The sequence below is a fragment of the Panulirus ornatus genome, chromosome 20 (genome assembly GCF_036320965.1).
Source record: "Panulirus ornatus isolate Po-2019 chromosome 20, ASM3632096v1, whole genome shotgun sequence".
NCBI lineage: Eukaryota > Metazoa > Arthropoda > Malacostraca > Decapoda > Palinuridae > Panulirus > Panulirus ornatus.
Genome location: NC_092243.1, coordinates 68001101 through 68022412, shown reverse-complemented (window position 1 = coordinate 68022412; position 21312 = coordinate 68001101). Strand labels below are relative to the sequence as shown.

The 21312-nt window shown below is 37.4% G+C and overlaps 1 protein-coding gene across 10 annotated transcripts in view; it reads left to right on the top strand.

Annotated features, from left to right (window-relative positions):
• The window catches only part of CYLD (ubiquitin carboxyl-terminal hydrolase CYLD), a 187379-nt gene that overhangs the window by 149464 nt on the left and 16603 nt on the right, over positions 1–21312 (top strand). For 7 of the 10 annotated variants that reach the window (XM_071675141.1, XM_071675139.1, XM_071675149.1 and 4 more), the window contains 5 exons: positions 5104–5118; positions 5735–5894; positions 8200–8396; positions 12180–12367; positions 15625–15733. In XM_071675141.1, coding sequence (XP_071531242.1) covers positions 5104–5118; positions 5735–5894; positions 8200–8396; positions 12180–12367; positions 15625–15733 — 669 coding nt within the window. The remainder of the gene's footprint in view (positions 1–5103; positions 5119–5734; positions 5895–8199; positions 8397–12179; positions 12368–15624; positions 15734–21312) is intronic. The other 3 variants (XM_071675144.1, XM_071675150.1, XM_071675148.1) reach the window with 1 other exon arrangement.

Genomic DNA, 21312 nt, shown 5'->3' with positions numbered 1-21312 from the left:
TATTTAAGCCATTTCATCCACCTTTACTTTATGAAGCTTTTCTTGTCAATCATATTTAATATCTTTTACTGGTTTATGTTACACTGAAAACTGCCTTATGTTTTATTTTTGCTTATAAGCAGGGATTTTTTTTTTTTTATAATGCTTCCACCTTTATGTGAATGACTGTTGCATAACCTCATAAGGTATACATGTGATCTTAACAGTCTTTATGTGAGAAGCATATTATATGTACTGTAATATATATAGCATGTGCAGGATTTGTTTTTCTCTAATGTCACACCAGGTCATTCTGGGATAATGTATCATGTTTGAGCAGTGACAAATTTTACATTTGCACAAGGCATTTCCCTTAGAATTTTTGAGTCGTGAAAATAGGTAAACCAAAATTGAATAGTGAAGCATCTTTTTTTATTTCTTAAAAGCTGAAGCTTCCAGTATAATCTCTCACTTTTAAACTAATACTTGTGAGCATTGGAGAGAGCTGTTGTTTACAGGAATCACAATATTTTTATCCTACTAGAATATCACCTTATTTGAACATTGGAATATCTGTGAGGCCAGCAGATGCTGGTTAATAGAGATCTAATGACTGTTCATCAACCTTTCCAGGCGTATAGCATCACTGGTACAGAGTTGCAGGTGGCATCTGCCTTAGTCACCAATCCTCATCACTCGTACATGCCTCAGTAGTATAGGCCTGTTGATTGTTGCTTTCATCAGTCTATAGTTTTTCACTCTGCTTTTAGCCTTCAGACATGTTGGATCAGTGTGCTTGTCTTTTGATTGTGTGATGGTAGAAATCATAGCTATTTTGAAATACTTCATTGTTTGAGCATTGAGGACTGGCTTGGTTAGTCAGGTATCCATGAAGTCAATATACTAATACAGCAGACTACAACTCTTTACTTATTCTACACCTTTAAGTTTCTTTTTAGACAGATTAATGTTTATAGAGAAACTATGTCTTATTCCTCTTTTCCATAAACCTTGACAAATCTTCTCCCTTACTTTCACAAGATAGTGATCAGACATCCCATCAGATGCCCCTCTCAACACACATCCAAAAGGCTCTCTTTTTTATGCCTATCAATTGATATGTAATCCAGTAATGCTCACTGACCATTTCTCTTACTCATGTATGTATACTTGTGTATACCCCTCTTTTTGAACCAGGTATTCCCAATCGCCTGTCCTTTTATTCAAGCACATAACCCCTCAAGCTGTTCGCCATTTTCACGTATGACACTGAATACCCCATGCTCCCCAGTAATACCTCCTCTGCCACATTACTAACCTTCACATTTAAATTACCCATCATTGATACTCGGTATCTTACATCAAAACTGCTGATATACTTACTCAGTTGCTTCCAAAACTCATGCTTCTCATGATCTTTCTCATGGTAAGGTGCATAAGGGCTAATAATCACCCATCTCTTGTAATTTGCTTTGAATGATACCCACATCAATCTAGAATTCACTTCCTGACACTCTATCGCACACTTCATAACTCTTGCTTCAGGAGTAGTGCTACTCTCACCAAACCCTGACTTTGATCCTAAGACTTTCCAAACCATTGTTCCTCTTTATCCTTGAGCTTTGTTTCACTCAGAGCCAGAACATCCTGGTTTTTTCTCAGAAATACTCTTACCTCTCCTCTCTTTTCATCCCAGTTACATTCACACACATTTAAAAGATGAGCACTCCCTGCATGGCTCCTTTTTCTGTTCCTTCTTTTAGAAATTGAAATACTAGAAGGTACGGATTTCCAGCCGTTTTCTCTCCTTTTAATTGCTTTGTACAACATATAGGGAATATGGAAGTAGAATTTCTTCTCCCTCACCTCAGACATAACATATATATTGTCTGTTTTTTTGGCACTACCTCACAGAAGTGGGGGTAGTGAACGATGTTGTTTCCAGTGGGACAGGGTAGTGACAGGAATGGATAAAGGCAAGCAAGTATGAATATGTACATGTGTATATATGTATATGTCTGTGTATGTATATGTATATATATATGTTTATATGTATATATGTATATATCCCTGGGGATAGGGGAGAAAGAATACTTCCCATGTATTCCCTGCGTGTCATAGAAGGCGACTAAAAGGGGAGGGAGCGGGTGGCTGGAAATCCTCCCCCTCTCGTTTTTTTTTTAATTTTCCAAAAGAAGGAACAGAGAAGGGGGCCAGGTGAGGATATTCCCTCTAAGGCCCAGTCCTCTGTTCTTAACGCTACCTCGCTAATGCGGGAAATGGCGAATAGTATGAAAGAAAGAAAAGATGTATATGTATGTATATGTGTGTATATGGGCGTATATATATATATATATATATATATATATATATATATATATATATATATATATATATATATATAGAAAATATATATATATATATATATATATATATATATATATATATATATATATATATATATATATTTGATCGAGTTAGTAATGAAAGGGTAAGAGAGATGTATGGTAATAAAAAGTGTGGTTGAGAGGGCAGAAGAGGGTGTTTTGAAATGGTTTGGTCACATGGAGAGAATGAGTGGGGAAAGATTGACCAAGAGGATATATGTGTCAGGGGTGGAGGAAAGGAGGAGAAGTGGGAGACCAAATTGAAGGTGGAAAGATGCAGTGAAAAAGATTTTGAGTAATCGGGGCCTGAACATGCATAAGGGTGAAAGGCGTGCAAGGAATAGAGTGAATTGGAACGATGTGGTATATCGGGGTCGATGTGCTGTCAGTGGATTGACCTAGGGCATGTGAAGCGTCTGGGGTAAACCATGGAAAGTTGTGTGGGGCCTGGATGTGGAAAGGGAGCTGTGGTTTCGGTGCATTATTACATGACAGCTAGAGACTGAGTGTGAACGAATGGGGCCTTTGTTGTCTTTTCCTAGCGCTACCTTGCACACATGAGGGGGGAGGGGGTTGTTATTTCATGTGTGGCGAGGTGGCGTTGGGAATAAATAAAGGCAGACAGTATGGATTATGTACATGTGTATATATGTATATGTCTGTGTGTGTATATGTATGTGTACATGGAGATGTATAGTTATGTATATTTGCGTGTGTGGACGTGTATGTAAATACATGTGTATGTGGGTGGGTTGGGCCATTTCTTTCGTCTGTTTCCTTGCGCTACCTCGCTAATGCGGGAGACAGTGACGAAGCAAAATGAATATATAATAAATAATACACTTACTTAGACATATATGTAAATACACATGTACATATTCATATTTGCTTGCCTTCATCCATACCTAGCGCCACCCCACCCCACCCCACAGTAAACAGCATCGCCACCCCCTACTTCAACTAGGTAGTGCTAGGAAAACAGACAAAGAAAGTCCCCATTCGCTCACATTCAGTCTCTAGCTGTCATGTGTAATGCACCAAAACCACATCTTCCTGTCCACATCCACAGACCTTTTCACAGCTTACCCCAAATGTTTTACATGCTCTTGTTCAGTCCATTGACAGCATGTAGACCCCAGTTTACCACATTGATCAGGCCCCAATTGCTCAAATTCTTTTTCACTCCATCCTTCCATCTCCAATTTGGTCTCTTGCTTTTCCTTGTTCCCTCCACCTCTGACACATATATCCTCTTTGTCAACCTTTTTCACTCATTCATTCCATATGTCCAAACCATTCCAACATCCTCCTCTGCTCTCTCAACCACTTTCTTTTTATTACAACACATCTCTCTTACCCTTTCATTACTTACTCGATCAAACCACATCACATCACATATTGTCTTCAAGCATTTCATTTCTAACACATCCACCCTCCTCTGTACAACTGTCTATAGCACATGCCTCGCACCCATATGATATCAATAGATTCCTTCAAACATGTCCAATTTTGCTCTTTGAGATAACTTTCTTTCCACACATTCTTCATCACTCCCAGAACCTTTGTTACTTCCCCCACCCTGTGATTACTTCCACTTCCATGGTTCCTTTTGCTGCCAAATCCACCCCCAGGCATCAAAAACACTTCACTTCCTCCAATTTTTCTCCATTCAAACTTACATCCCAAGTAACTTGTTCCTCAACCTTGCTGAACCTGATAACCTTACTCTTATTCACATTTAATCTCAGCTTTCTCCTTTCACACACTTTTCCAAACCCAGTCAACAACTGCAGTTTCTTACTCAAATCAGCCACTAGTGCTGTATCATCATTGAAGAACTCTTGACTCACATCCCAGGCCCTTGATCCCCAACAGACTGCATACTGGCCCCTTGGGATATCTTTGTCTTTAAGAAATATTTCTTGGTGGATCAAAAAGGTGGTACCTTTTTCATAACCAAGGGAGAGTGCCAGAGCCCATGACCTAAGAGAAGTGGCCTTTACCTTGGATTTCTTGATGAATTTTTCATGAGATGGGACATATGAGAGGCCTTTCACATTCAGCAAACATCTTAGCAGGCAAAAAACCATTATTTACTGGTAGATTTGGTTAACATTATTAATACAGCTATGGCAATGCCACCTTTGGAAGAAGTTCCTGATTAGAGGCCTCAATATCTAAAGTGTAAAATTTTCTGAAGCCCTACCTCTTTCATGGGGTATACTTTTCAGTGCTCATAGGGTTCAGTCTAGAGGTGACAGAGACAGAGTTTGAAGTATGAAAAACACTTCCTTACCAAAGTGAGAGACCTTTCAGCATTCTTTTATATTCCCGTCCCCTCCAACCCCATTTTCTTTTTGAAAAATCACTCCTTGAGTACTTATAGTAGCTGGCCCAAGGGACTGACCTTGGTGAGTAGTATCATTTAAGGCTAGTGGCTGGGAGGTGAATACTTCTACACTAGTGGCTTCATAAGCCTGGATAGGTTGCTATATGGTTTTTGGATCTCTGTGAATGAGTATTAATCCATCTTGGAGTCAGTTTGGTGGATGAAATTCAAATCAAGTGAAGACATTTTAGTTAGGTGTTCTTTTATGCTCATGGGACATGCATTTGGTAAAAAGGTAATTTTTTATACTTCAGAAATATTTTTGATGGCAAAGTGGCCTTACAGCTAATGAAGATGTTTAATGACTATCAAAATGATATGCCAAGCAAGTTTTACTTTTTCTTCCAGGGAGATCATCTCGAGGTATTTCAAGATTTCCAGCTTTCTGATTATAATTGTGTTTATTTTGAGTATGCTTATTGCTGAGTATGATGCTGATTCTGTAAAGGCTTAGCATAAGTCTTTATATGGTATCCATGTGACACAGTAATGTGCAGTCCATCTTTTTACCAGCATCTTTATCTCCAGTCATGTTCTTTTATATTGAAAATTTATTGTGGCAATGTTTTCGTGATGCTAAATTCAGTCAGTGTGTATTTCCAAAAACTTTGATACATTTGATGTGCTAATGTTTTAACAATGGTTTGCTGTAGATTTTGTGTTAGTGTGTCTTTTTTTAACATTCTAATTTTTGCATGTGCATGTTATTCTGATACAGTAGCATTAACACATGTTTGTGTATTGTGAAGATTGTTGTGAAGATCAAATGACATTTATTTCTTGTGCTTCCAGAACATTTAAGATTGGGGAGTTATTTGTAAATGTATTTCTACCCTTTTGTGTTTCATGAACATAAAGTGAATTAGATATTTAAGAATTGTATGCTCTTCACTGCCAAATAAGATTTTATTGTTTCTTTTAAGATTGGACTCCTTTTTACCAAGATAGATTATAACTGCTCTACCCTAATTCTTGGCAGCATTTGGCAGCATGGATTGTCAGCCAGTTGGAGGAAGTGTAGCACCACTCTCAACCCCTGATGAGGTACAGGCAATGTTTGGCAAGAATCGTGGTATTCAAGGTCATCAAAATTCCTGCTATCTGGATGCTACCCTCTTTAGCATGTTTGCTTTTACAAGGTAAAGACTGCATAATTAAAGTTCAGGGAAAATTCACTTTTATTAGTTATATGTACTTTTGCTATCCTCTCATGCCCACCCCTTGATCTGTACACACACACACACACACACACACACACACACACACACACACACACACAGGTTAAACACTGAAATTTTTGAAAAGCTGTTAGATGTTATAGAAAGTTCAAGAGATAGGGCCATATAAGTGTAGAACTCTCCTCATACTGTACCATTAATTGATTACAAATACATTGTTGTATGGAAGTTACATATATCAGATATGATACACTAGTTAGAAAAAGTGATCACATGATGTTTGAGATTGAGTATATGATTAAAGGGAACACAACAGGGGGATTAGAAGGGTAACAATTCTCAGTGAGGGAGTATAATCTTGGCATCCACAGAGCTGAACAAGGTCTTTGAAAATGTAAATAGGAGATTGGAGTTCTGTAACCAAAGAGTAGATCACTTTTGTGGAAGGTTCTTTGAAATCTTCAAAGAAGTTGGAACATGGATACCATTGGATGCAAACAAAGGGTAAAGGATGAGAATAAAGAATGTGGTTCAGTATAAGATTTCAGAAAGCAGAAGAGTGCAACACCTTAAAGCCTACCCACAGATATTTACATGAGCTAAGCAGTGCCTCTAGATGGATATTTACACATCAAGTTTTACACCTCAATTTCAAGGCCTTGCACCGATCTGAGTGGTGGCTGAGATGGCAGTGCACAGTAATTTCTCCTCACAGTTAGTTTTCCTTCAGCCTTACCAGTGAGAGCACATTTTCTAGAGTGTATTGCTAAGAAGGAAATTGAGCTTCTTTTAGCTAGATGTAGAGGACTAGGCAGAAAATTATTCTGAATAATATGATGATAATGATCCATCTTTGGATCACATTGAGTGATTTTGGACAATGAAATTCTCATTATCAAAAGTTGACCAAGATAAGACGGAAAGTTTTCTGGTAAAATTAGAAGCAGTATTGCCAGCTCTAGTTTGACCTTCTCAACACTGCATCTGACTTGAGCTGCTGGTGATATTATAAACTTTGATAGTTTTGCTGTTATGAAAAAATATTGTTGCATCACATTGATTATAGCAAGAATAGTTTCATTTTACGAGATTTTTCATGCTTGCTCGCTTTTTCCTGTGTTACCAAGGTAATGCCAGGGACAAATGAAGAAAAGGTCTCATTTGCTCACATCCATTGTACTCTATGACTCACATCTGCTTCCATAGTTCCATTGGCTGCCATATCAATCCCCAGGTATCTAATACATTTCCCTTCCTTCAATTTTTCTCCATTCAAACTCACACCCCAGTTTACCTGTCCTTCAACCCTGCTAAACCTGATAACCTTGCTTTTACTCACATTTACTCATAACTTTCTACTTTCTCACACTCTTCCAGACTCAGTCACCAACTTCTGTAGTTTCTCATGTGAATCTGCTACCAGTGTTGTATCATCAGCAAACAACTGACTCACTTCCCAGGCCCTATCATCACCCAAAGACTGCATATGCTCTCCTCTCTCCAAGCTTCTTGCATTTACCTACCTCACCAACCCATCCATATACAAACATGGTTACATCACACACCCCACAGACCAACCTTAACTTGGAATCATTCACTCTTCTTTCTTCCTATTTTTACACTTGCCTTACACCCTTGATGAAAACTTCTCATTGCTTCCAGCAGATTTCTTCCCACGCCTTATATTCTTAAGACCTTCCACAAGGCATCTCTATCAACCCTATCATATGCTTTCTATGGATCCATGAATGCCACATACAAATCCATCCGTTTCTTTGAATATTTTGAACACACATCCTTTAAAGCAAGCACCTGAGCTGCACATCCTCTACCACTACTGAAATTAAACTGCTCCTCCTCAGTCTGTTCCTCTGTACATTCCTTCACAATCTCAATGACAACCCTGCCATACAATTTACCGGGTATACTCAACAAATTTATGCATCTGTAGTTTCAACACCCACCTTTATCCTGCCAATCCTCAAGCACCTCACCATGATCCATATGTTCATTGAAAATCCTGATTAACCAATCAGCCACACCATCATGCCCCATTCTCAATGAATCTAACTGCAATACCATCCACTCCAGATCAGAATGACTAAGGACATGGTTAATGCCAAAGTCTCATGTATTTAAGAAGTTGAATGATTGTAGAAAATATTCAAGAGTGTATAACTCCCTTCCTGTACAGTACAGATAGGTATTATATGTATGTATGTTGCCTTGCATCAGTGTTGCAATATTTTTTATTTGTATTTAACAGTGTGTTTGACAACTTGCTGTTTCGTCCACCAACGGGTCAGGATATTAAGGATTATTATGAGGTCCAGCGAGTATTGCGAGAAGAAATTGTCAACCCTCTTCGTGCCAACCTCTTTGTACGTGCTGATCGCATCATGAAATTACGTACTATGCTGGATCATCTATCTTCTGTACAAGGACTTACTACAGAAGAAAAAGGTTTGTTAATGCAATCTAGTTTGTTTTTTTGTTTTTTTTCATACTATTTGCCATTTCCCGCGTTAGCGAGGTAGCGTTAAGAACAGAGAACTGGGCCTTAGAGGGAATATCCTCACCTGACCCCTTCTCTGTTCCTTCTTTTGGAAAATTAAAAAAAAAACAAGAGAGGGGAGGATTTCCAGCCACCCGCTCCCTAGTTTGTATTTATACTATTAATTGAAAATAGGAGCATTATAGTTTGAATGCATATATTATCCTGCATCCATGTAAAAGATAATCAAATCTTAGGGTTTTTTCTTTTTGCTTAACCATTACTAGGTCCATACAGGTGCAAAATGTCTTATGGCATGATGAAAAAAAAAATCATTAACTTCACTTTCTTTAATTCTTTAAAGATTTGCTCTTCTAAGAATTTTTTTTAGTTCAGTAGTGGTTCACAGTTGTCATTGCACCCTATATCACTTTTTTGTACTTGACTTCCTTACAGTATGAAAAGTCTTGAACCCTGGCAGCCTGAACACACAGTTATGATTTGTTCTACTCTTGAGCATGATTGTAGAGCCTATGAAATTATTTGACCTCTTCCCTGGGATCTGGCACTGCATTTTTGTATAACAGTATCTCATAATGTTGAGTGTATACTCATGAAAATCATTTTCATTGTCATCAGCATTTCAAAAGTCAGATCATTGTCTTGAAATATAATACTGAATATGGGGAAAGATTATCCAGAAAATATTTATCCTTCACACTGTTTTTTTTTTTTTTTACTTGATCACCATTTCTTGCATTTCAGGGTATTTTTTAGTTCAAAAAACTTTTTGTTTCAAAATTGAAAGATAAGATATTCAAACATTTCTATAGTTGAAATAATCATGGAAAATATATCATAATGCTCTCAGTTACCGATACATACCCAGTTAATACGATGCAAAGGTGCAGAAAATATTTTGAAATTGACTTCATTTAAGAGCTTAATTGAATGTCATAAATCGACTAAACGATGTTCTAACACCAAATTTGTATTCAGCATGAAAAATACTTCTAATGATGAGTTCTTAAAGGAAATCTATTTTTCTGAGAAAATTACCCAAAATTGAAGGTAATAGTTTGGGGTATTTTTTAGCTCAAAAAACTTTTTGTTTCAGAATTGAAACTTGAGATATTCAAATGCTTCTATACTTGAATTAATCATAGAGAATATATCATAATGTTCTTAGTCAATGAATTGATTAAAGATCATAAAGACAACCAAATGATTTTTTAACCCTAGATTTGTATTCATCATGAAAAATTATCAATATATTAAGGTTTTGAAGGAAATCTATTTTCCATAGAAAACTACCAAAAATTGTCATGCATCCATAGAACATTGTTAGGACTACTATACCTTCACACATTACCTATTTTGCCCTCCAAGCTCAAAAAACTTTTTGTATCAAAACTGAAACATAACATATTCAAACACTTCTATATTTGAAATACTCATGGAAATTATATCATAATGCTCTCAGTTACTGATAGATACCCAGAATATACAATGCATATGATCAAATGATACCTTAGAATGGTCTTCATTTAACAGCTTTATTAATAATCTTAAAGACGACCAAATAATGTTTTAATCCCAGATTTGTATTCAGCATGAAAAATTATCTTTATAATATGGTTTTTGAAGGAAATCTATTTTCCTTAGAAAACTACCGAAAATTTCCATGCATCCATTAAACATTGTTAGGACTACTATACCTTCACACATTACCATTTTTGACACATTCCACTCCTGACCTACTCACTTCCATTTCCATAGCTCAGTTTGCTGCAATATCCACTCCCAGGTGTTAAGATTTTTCTCTGCCCCCAATTTTTCTCAATTCAAACTTGCACATCACCTAACCTGTTCCTCCACTTTGCTGAATGTAATAAACTTGCTTCTATTCACCTTTACTCTCAACTTTTCGCCTTTCACACTCTGTTCAAAATTCAGTCACCAACTTCTGCAATTTTGCATTCAAATCTGCCACCAGTACTGTCACAGCAAACAACTTACTCACTTTCCATGCCCCTTCATCCCTTACAGACAGCTTACTTGCCTGTCTCTCTAAGACTTGTATTTACCTTCCTCATCCCCCCATCCATAAACATTGCACAACCTCTGCTGTAGACCACCCTTCACTTGGAACCACTCACTCTGCTCCCTTCCTACTCATGCACAAGCCCTCAATAAAAACTTCTCAATGTTGCTTGTAGCTTTCCTCCTACACCATATATTCTTAACACCTTCCACAAGGCATTTTTATCAACCCTATCATGTGTTTTCTTCAGATTCATAAAGGCCGCAAACAATTCCTGTTTCTCAAACTAATTCTCACCCACATTCTTTAACACAGACATCTGATCCACACATCTTCTACCATACCTGATACCACATTGTTCTTCCTGAGGCTGATGCTCTGGACATACCTTCACCTTCTCAACCACCACTCTCAGGTACTCTCACCTTTATCCCCCTTGTCTTTATGCATTGGCTCTATACATGCATCTTAAGTCTTCAGGCTCCTCAGCATGATCCATCCATACACAACTAACCAAGCAACAACACAGTCACCCCCTTTCTTAATAACTTCAACTGCAATACCATCAGCTCTGACTGCCTTGCCAAATTTCATCGTACATAAGCTTTCCATGACTCATTTCACATCCCGCCTCAACCCAAACACCCTATATCTGCCTCCCTATTATCAAATACCTTCAACAGTCCCTCAGAATATTCACTCCATCTCCTCCTCACTTCATTGCTGCCTGTTGCCACTTTCCCATTTGCTCTTTTCACTGATGTTCCCAGTTGTCTTCTTATTTTTTACACACTATTAACCTTCTTCCAGAACATCATATTCTGTATAAAGTTTACTAACAGTCACTCCAACTCTAATTTGCCATCTTTTCCACCCCTTGCATCTTCCTCCTGAGATCCTCTTATAAAGGAATGAAATGATATTCTAATTGCTTATAAAGTATATTATACCAAACATGAGCATGTATGTTTGTATATCGTTACCAAAATTTGTTGTTTGGTACATGTAGAATACATATTTTCATAAGGGTTGCTTTATTCAGATTACTTCTGAAATTTTGAACTGGTTGTGCATTGTATAAGATCCAAGTAATTTTTAGTGGCCATTCCCAGTGGAAAGTAAATAAGGTTTTGCATCATCATGATGCTTCTATACAATGCAGATTGTTTCTTGCAAAATATTTGGAAGGATTGAAGTGAAGATTTTTAGGACTGTTGTTCAAAATACAAGAAAAAAATATTATTTGAGAATGGTGTTATCCAACTCTTTGTGTGAAATGTTAAAGATTGGAGGTAATTTAGATGAGATTATTAGAAGAAAGACTTTTAATCAGACTCACTTGAGACATTTTATGTGGTTGGAGAAATGAATTAAGATATCATCCCTGATGATTCAGCATGTTCAGAGTAAATGATTATTGAAAAGTTTCAGGATGAAAACTTTCCACTTTTTCCTATGATACAGTAATTGACAAACTATATGTATGAGCTATAAAGTTTCAGTATAACACATTAGACTCAGTTTAAGGATGTGCATGAATGATTTCTGTAACTTCTTGATCCACTTCATAGAATTGGAAGCAGAGGCAATAATGATAGATTCACATTGTTGATAATATGGCTCTTTGAGTACAAGTTGATGGTTCATAAGATTTGTTTATGCATTAGAATGTTTATATAAGATAATTCAAAACAGATCTTTATTACAGATCCAGAGGAATTTCTTCACTCCCTGCTGGCTCAGATTCTGCAAGCTGAGCCACTTTTGCAACTATCATCAGGTCAAGAAGCTTATCACTACCAGCTCTTTGTTGATAAGGATGAGAAACTAAATCTGCCATCTGTTCAGACTCTGTTTGACCAGTCTTTTCTAACATCTGATATCAAGTTGAAGCAAGTAAGTCTCACAAAGAAAATGAATTGAAGCATATGCTATAAATTAGCTTAGTCATATCAGTGAGTGCTAGATGGAAGCTGACTTTTATCATGTTTAAAATCATAGGCTTTTCATTAGTTTTTTAAAAAATTATTTGGAGAAAAAGGCTTATCATTAGTCTTTTAAAGAATTATTTGGAGAAAAAGGCTTATCATAAGTTTTTTGAAAAATTATTTGGAGAAAAGGGCTTATCATTAGTTTTTAAAAAATTATTTGGAGAAAAAGGCTTATCATTAGTTTCTTAAAAAATCATTTGGAGAAGAAAGTTTGAATTTATAAGTGAGCCATGCTGATGACTCAGAGTTGCATCATAATGTTGTATTATGGCAGAATGCTTGTATTTGAGATGGATTTCTTGATGATAGGGATTTGGGTTTAAGATGAATATTTAGCTTGATGAATAAGGATATTCAAAATACAGAAATGATATGGAAAATATAAAAAGAGTTTATAAGTCAGTCCTGTTATGGTCTGTTCATATTTAGGAAGATTGGTGTAACTCACTCATTTTAGTATACTCCAACAATCTTTTCCATTTTTCATTTTAAAGCTATGAGTATACAGATTGTCAGTGATATTACAGTTTTCCCTATCAAAAGTAATCTCCTTTAGAATATTTCATTTTCCATAATATCACCTTTCTCTTAGTTTCCTGGGTCATCATTTGAAACAGATAGATAAATATACAGAAATAATAGATGCACTATGTTCCATAAGATTTGGGCAAATATGGCATTATGGTTTGTACAAGAGATGAAAGATTGTTGTGAATAACTTCTAAGTGTAGTTACAATAACATTTTGTCATGAATACATGTACATCACTGATTTTCCAGCACTCTTGGTTCCAAAGCCATTTCAGACCAACCATGGTCACATAATGATAATTCATTAGCACACCTCTAACCCACTAATATTACATCTCCCATTTGTCTAAAGTATACTATGGACTGCTAGAAATTCAAATTAAACAAATATTAAATGTTTGAATACCCTGAGATGGTAAGTTTGTCCTTAGATTGTTTGAATCCAGTGGCATATCTAGGTTATGGCAGGTAGGACAGGTGCCCTGGGCACCTCTTGAAGGGGGGTGCCAGTGGTGTAATGGCATTCTAGATCCAGACAATGATTCGGATCTTAAAGATATCATTATTGATTCAATAGTTATTCACAAAAATTGATATTTCCGTAATGGTGTCCTGGATCCAGACAATGATTCAGATCGCTTCCAAAATCTAATCAGTTGGTCCCTGTATCATTTCTGACTTTCCTTGAAAGTTTCATCAAAATTTTTTCATAACTTTTGTTGAGAGTTGCTCACAGACAAACAAACAAATGCTGGTAAAAACATAATCTCCTTGGCAGAGGTAATAGAAATAAAAGATATTGGTGTCATATGTTTGGACAGGGGTGCAATTTCAGAGCTTGCCATAGGCACTATTTCCCCTCAATATGCCCCTGTTTGAATCCTGTGGGGTCTTCTTCATCTTCTGTTCTTAGTGTTTTCCTAGGTGTGCATCACCAGAATAATGCAGTTTCGTATGCATTAGACACCTGTTCAGGACTGAGGTGCTCGTCAACTACAAGTTTTACAAATTCGTCCACATACTCGGCGGCTTCTCTGTGGTTTGCAGACCGCTTTTCTCAGCACACTTTTTTCATGGAAATTCCATAACGCTTCCTAAATCTTTGAATCCATCCTTCGCTATAGTCACACTCATGTTGTAATTTAAGTTTTTTATGGAACAACTTATCCTGGTCCATTATCAAACTGCCTGACAAGTCCATTCCATCACTCTGACGCTTTCGAAACCATTCCATCATCACTCGATCGTGCTCAGTACTCTAACCATCTTTCATAGTTTTTCTAATCGTCATTTGCTTCTTGGAATCGCTGTCTGCACAGAATTTCAATATTTTCTCCCTTTGCTTCTTTATATCATAAACAGTTGATGAACCAATACTGTAGATGTCACACAGCTTACACACCGAAACACCACAGTCAATTTTTTTCAACAGTTCTACTTTATCTTGGATCAATATGGACTGGTGTTTACATTTGACATCACGACTGTCACTCATATGTCTTAGAAGCCATAGCTAGGGTTAAATTTAAGCAAAATAAGCTAAGAATCTCACAGAATTGCAGTATCACCACCAACAAGTGCAGTGTAAAGAATGTAAATAAGCATGCCCTTCACACAATGCCATCTCTGGCCACCCCGTAAACTAGTCTGGTGGCTGCGGTAATTTTAAGTTCCATCATGTAATTTTGTCCGGACTAAAGGAGGTGCCAAACCATCAGTTGCCAGAAATTCGGTGGTGTACCTGTACTTGATTCTGTATGAAAAGAGGCAAAGAGCATGATGGAAAAAAAGAGCATTAGTTTGAGAATTTTGAAGAAATTGCTAGGTTTTCTTTTGAGAAAAGACAGATGATATTTCTCTGTAAACAGATGAACAAATAAAGAGATCCAAAGGCTATTGTACCTACTTGAGAGTATCTATGATGATATTTTGCCATCATGTCAAGCTGGCTTGTGGTCCTCACCACTTTATTTACGTGTTGAATAATGTCTTTTCTCTTGACTGCCTTTCCTCTTCCTGTCACTTGTTTGCTTCTTAGATAATTCCATTCTTTCAGCAGATATCTCTCAGGCATATTTGTCTACTCTTCATTTATTCAATATTGTTTTCAACCATGAGTTTAATCTTTTTTAGAACATTTCTTGGTCAGCCTATGTATGTTTCTTATTTCTTTAGATATGACATCGGATAATTGCTCCAACTTCTTTGCTGGGCTGTTGTGAATCTTTGTCTGAAATCTTTTTGGTATATTTCCAGGAATTATTTTTGACATGATTTTATTACTTTATTGTTGTATTGGTTTCAAGTTTAAAACATTGTTCTTTAAGTCTTTTATTTGTTGCTAGGGCATCCTCATCAGGGATGCTGGGGATTAGGTCTTGACCCTAATTCTTACAGGGAATATTGTAGGGAAACTCCCATGTATGCAGGACTTTGCCTCAGAGAGAAAAGTTTTTTCACTTTCCAAACCTATATTTTGTGGTATGGTCATAAGATATACAACAAAGAAACATAATGAAACTCCATAGAATTCATGATGAATGATATACTATTAGCTAATCATGAAGAAGTAAGTTTACAAAATGTTTTTCACGATTTAATGGAGAAAATTTGTTTGATGTCCCTGTTGCAGGTTCCGTCCTGTTTGATCATTCAGATGCCTCGTTTTGGAAAAGACTACAAAATGTACCCAAGGATTCTACCGTCCATGGTTCTTGATGTTACAGATGTAATTGAAGACTGTAAGTTTATTTCTTCATGTTTTTGAAGATATTTGTTGCACCTTTCTGCTTATAAAGTTTCTGGAACCTGTTCATAGAATAGAAATGTTTTTTTATAATCTTTCACCAGACCTTTTTTTTTCAGCTAATCATTCCTCATTACACAGCAGATCAGCATCATTTGGAAACCAAACCACCTGAATGGATTGGTCATTTTTCTAAGGGGACTAACTTCTGAGTTCATATAATCAGAACTATATTTGACCAGGCTCAGGTTCTCATAGAATGTAAACTATCAGAAGTCAGTCCCCCTACCAACATGCACTGACCCTTAACCTCCCCAGCCCAGATACTGCTTCACCAAGCCATCTAAGGTTTATGACTGTATTTAGTTTTTATGCTCTTAGGACACATTCATGTATTTTTCTGATATAGTACATTTGTCACAGAGAAGTTGTTGAGTTGAATCATTTCTAAGTAAGACATGTTTGAATTTATATTTCAAATTTTTTAATATATAAAACAAAATGATTGGCTTTAGTTCAAACTTGATCTTCCATCTTTACTGCTATTATTTTAAAGGAAACCAGTATGCAATTTTTCAGGTAAAAAGAATGTACATGAAAATGGATCTTAGCCAGCACAGCTATGTATGTTATCCATTAACAGTAAAGCTTTGCATTTGTGCCCCTATAAATGTCAAGGGAGGTTTGAAGCTGAAAATCAAGGAATATTGTTGATGATAATGTGAGTGATCAATATGGTAATGGATTAGACATTGCAGTTTTGTTATGATCCTCCCTGGGAACTCCTTTTTAGGGGGAATGCAAGGGAGGTAAATCTGTTGCTGTTTGTAGATTACATGGCCCTGGTTGCAGACAGAAAGTACAGAGGTTGATGACAGAGTTAGGCTGGACAGTTTGATTGTGAAATGAAATGAGGAGGATCTGGAGGCAAGTAGGGTACCTTAGTTATCTGGGTGTGCATGTGACAGCAGATGTGTCCATGGGGACTGAAATGAGTCACAGAGTGGAAGGTGTTATGGTTCTGGGTGTATTAAGGAGTGTGTGGAAGGAATGATAATTGTCAAATAAAGGTAAAGGTGGGTACTTATAAAGAAATGGTAATCCCAAAGATATTTTATTGTTGTAAGTCATGGGTCTTCAGTACAGAGGAAAGGAAGAAGGTGGATGTGATGGAAATGAAATCCCTGAGAATGTGTACAAAAATATTTTGAGCACATGGAGAGGATGCATTATGAAAGACAGACAGGGAGGATACATATGTTGAAAATACATGGAGCAATGTAGAGTACCTACCTAATTATGAGTATGTACAACAGGAATGTCACATACATATCCCTCTGGTTCTTTATTTATTTCTCACACAGATTCTCCGGTTGAAACACCTGATCCACACATCCTCAATTACTCCTGATACCACATTGTTCCTATCCATTCTAATGCTCTGTTCCAGCCACTACACTCTCAATTACTCTCTTCCTATTCATATACATACCCTACACCCTTGATAAGAACTTCTTATTGTTTCCAGCAGCTGTTCCCCCCACACTGTATATTAGTAAGATCTTCCACAAGGCATCTCTATCATCAATATCATATGCTTTCTCTTGATCCATAAATGCCACATACAAATCCATCTGTTTTTAAAGTATTTCTCCCACACCAACAAACACTTAATCCACACAACCTCTACCACTTTTGAAAGCTCAGTGTTCCTCCAGAATCTGATGCTCTGTGCATGTCTTCCCCATCTCAATCACTATCCTTCCATTCAGCTAACTAGGTACATTCAACAAACTTGTACCTCTGTAGTTTGAACGCTAAACCTTTATCCTTCTTGTCTTTGTACAGTGGCACTATAGATGCATTCTGCCAATCCTCAGACACCTCACCATGATCCGTTTATATGCTGAATATCCTTACCAACCAATCAACAGAAAAGGCACTCTTTGTTAATAAATTCAACTTCAGTATCATGCTGCATTTCATTTTATATGAGGCTTTCACCACCTCTTCACTCTTCACCAAACCACTCTCCTTGACTCTTTCACTTTGCATACCACTCTGACCCAACACCCTACATCTGCCATCCTATCATCAGACTCATTCAACAGTCCTTCAGAATACTATTTCCATCTCCTGACTTCATCATTACTTGTTACCACTCCTCCTTTTGCCCCATCACTGATGTCCCTATTTTTTTTTTTTTTTTACCTCCTTCGAAAACATCTTATTCTCCCTAAAGTTTACTGATCCTCAGTCACCCCAACTCTCATTTTCCCTCTTTTTCAACCCCTGCATTTTCCTCTTACCCTCCTGCCACTTTCTCTTTGTTTCCCCGTTTCCCCATAAAACGCCTCAAAACACCTTTCTTTTCCCTAAATACCTCCCATTCCTCACCCACTCCCCTTGCTTCATTTACTTTCATCTTTGCTATTCCTCTGTCAATCTCTCTTGGTATTTCTTCATACAAGTCTCTTTATTAAGCTCATATAGTTTAATCACTCTTCTCATTGACATTGTTTCCTCTCTTCCAACGACCTCTGTAAATCTTCACCCTCACCTCTATAACATAGTGTTCAGACATCCCACCAGCTGCCCCTCTCAGCACATTTACATCCAAAAGTCCCTGTTTTACATGTCAACAGTTAATATTCATTCCAGTAATGTTGGCTGACTACTCTCCTACTCACATATGTATGGTTGTGAGTGTCCTTTTTAAACTGGGTATCCCCAGTCACAAGTCCTTTTTCAGCTCAGAACTCCACAAGCTGTTCACCATTTCCACTCATAGATTGAATATCCCATGCCCTGCCCCACAATTATACCCTCAACTGTCACATTATTCACCTTCACATTCAAATCACCCATCACCAAAACCCAGTCTCTTACATCAAAACTGCTGACATGCTCACTCAGTTGTTCCCAAGGCACTTGCCTTTCATGGTCTTTTTTCTTGGTGCTCAAGCATTATTGATCACTCATCTCTCACCATCCACTTTCATTTTTACCCACATCAGTCTAGAATTTACTTCCACGTTCATTTTTACCCACATCAGTTTAGAATTTACTTCCTTACACTCTTTTCACACTCACTCTCCCCTGGTATTTTTTCATGCGTGTCTCTTTTCCAGGCTCACTCACTTTCACCAGTCTATTCACCCTTATCATTTCCTTTTTTCAAAAAATCTGTTCAAATCATCACCCTTACTTCCACCAGATAATGGTCAGACATCCCACCAGCTGCATCCTTCCAGTACATTTACATCCAAGAGTCTCTTGCATGCCAATCAGTTGGTATGTCATCCAGTAATGCCTGCTGACCATCTATCCTATTCACCCTACTTGCATATGTCCCTCTTTTTAAACCAGGCATTCCCAATCACTAGCCCTTATTCGGAACACAACTTCACAAACTGTTCGCCATTCCCATTCTCTTTACTGAATATCACCCACGCACACACACATTTATACCCTCAACTGCCACATTCCTCATCCTTGCATTTAATTAACCCATCACAGATACACAGTCTCATACATCAAAACTGCTGATATGTTCCCTCAGTTGCTCCTAAACCACTTACCCTTCATTATCTTTTGTCTCACTAATGATTACCCATCTCTTGCAATCCTTTTTAATTTTTACCCACATTGGTATGGAGCTCACTTCTTTACCCTCTTTCAAACACTCCCACTTCTGTTTCAGCAGCAGTGTTACCCCTTCCTTAGCTTTTGCCCTATTACTATCTATCTATCTTTCTATGACTCTGACACCTGTTCCACCTGACACTCCCTCAAGGGGATGGTCACAGCAGTAGAGTCTCCATAACTAGTGAACTTTAGAGCTGCTTCTTAGCCTTTAGTGCCTCACCCTAAACAGGTCACAGTTAGAGGCCAACTCTCGTGCAGTGTTTGCAGAGGCTTCTACCTCATATTCTTACTGACTACTTCAAACTACTTCTACTTAATACCCCTACCTACTACTTGTACCTAATGCTCCTGCCTAGATATCCCTACCTGCTGCTACTTCTGTATACTGGTCCTACCATTTGCCAAAAGGCAGGGCTAGTGCATAGTGCTTACCACAGGAAAATCTAGAGTTATGAAGAATGAGCTGTGTGAGTTAAGTGTTGTCAAGTGTTGTGTATGACAAGGAGAGATTGTATGTTTGTGGACAGTGTCAGTAGTCCGCAAGTGGGTGAGGCAGAAAGAAATGACAGCTTCCTGGATCAGAGGAATGCATCTTGTCAACCACTGAAGTGCTGGCACACTATGCAGCCTTCACTTACCCTTCCATTACCCAGGCAGGTAGTACTGGTAATGTACCTTCCTGGTCGTTGGCTGCCTACCAAGTACTACCTACTACCCTAATACTAACTGCGGACTTTACTCTTAAGACATTCCCAAAGACTCCCATGTTCTCTTATTCTACTTCCTATTTCTTCAAAATCTAACTTGATAATTTCATTGTGATTGTAATTGTTTTCCATGGTTAAATTTTTGCAATAGACAAAAATTGATATGAAACTTGTCCTATTCCCAGTCATCAGCTCTTTTTCAGCACAAAGCTCCACAAGCTGTTCACCCTAACCTTCACTTTACTGAATACACCATTCCCCCCATGCATACCCTCAATTGCCACATTCCTCACCTTTGCATTTAATTAACTGCTGCTCTCAAAACACTTACCTTTCATGATCTTTCATCTCGTGGCCAGGTTCATAATCATAATCAATAATAATTTTCCATCTCTTGGAATTCATTTCCATTATTATCCGCATCAGTATGGCGCTCACTTTCTTGCACTCTTTCATACACTCCCATACCTCTTTTAGCAGTAGTTTTAATCCTTCCTTAGCTTTTACCCTATTAATATCTGCTGACTTTACTCCTAAGACATTCCTAATTACTCCCATATTCTCTTATACAACTTCCTGTTCCTTCAAAATCTAACTTAGCAATAATTTCATCATAATAGTAATTGTTTTCAATGATTCGCTTTTTTCTTTTACAAGAGACAAAATTTAATATGAAACTTGTGCTATTTACCATTACCAAACCAGTTTTACATGATTCAATCTTTAATGAAAATACTTGATTTTGTTCATAGTTTCCCGCATTAGCGTGGTAGCTAGGAACAGATAAAGAAAGGCCACATCTGCTCACATCCATTCTCTAGCTGATATGTGTAATGCACTGAAACTGCAGCTCACTGTCCCCATCTAGGCTTCATAGTCCTTCTCAAGTTTACCTCGGATGCTTTTTATGTGGGTGCGTTCAGTTACTTGATAGCACATAAACCCCAGTATTCAAATCATTGCAATTCACTCTGTCCCATTCTCCTAGTTCCCTCTTTTTTTGACACATGTATCCTCTTTGTCAACCTTTCCGTACTCATTCTCTCCATATCTCCAAACCATTTCAGCACACTCTCTTCTGCTGTCTCAACCAAAGTCCTTTTATTACTGCACATCTCTCTTACCTTTCATTACTCGATCAAACCACTTCACACCACATATTTTTCTTGAATATTTCATTTTCTGTATGTATATCCATCTTCCATACAGCCTTGTCAAT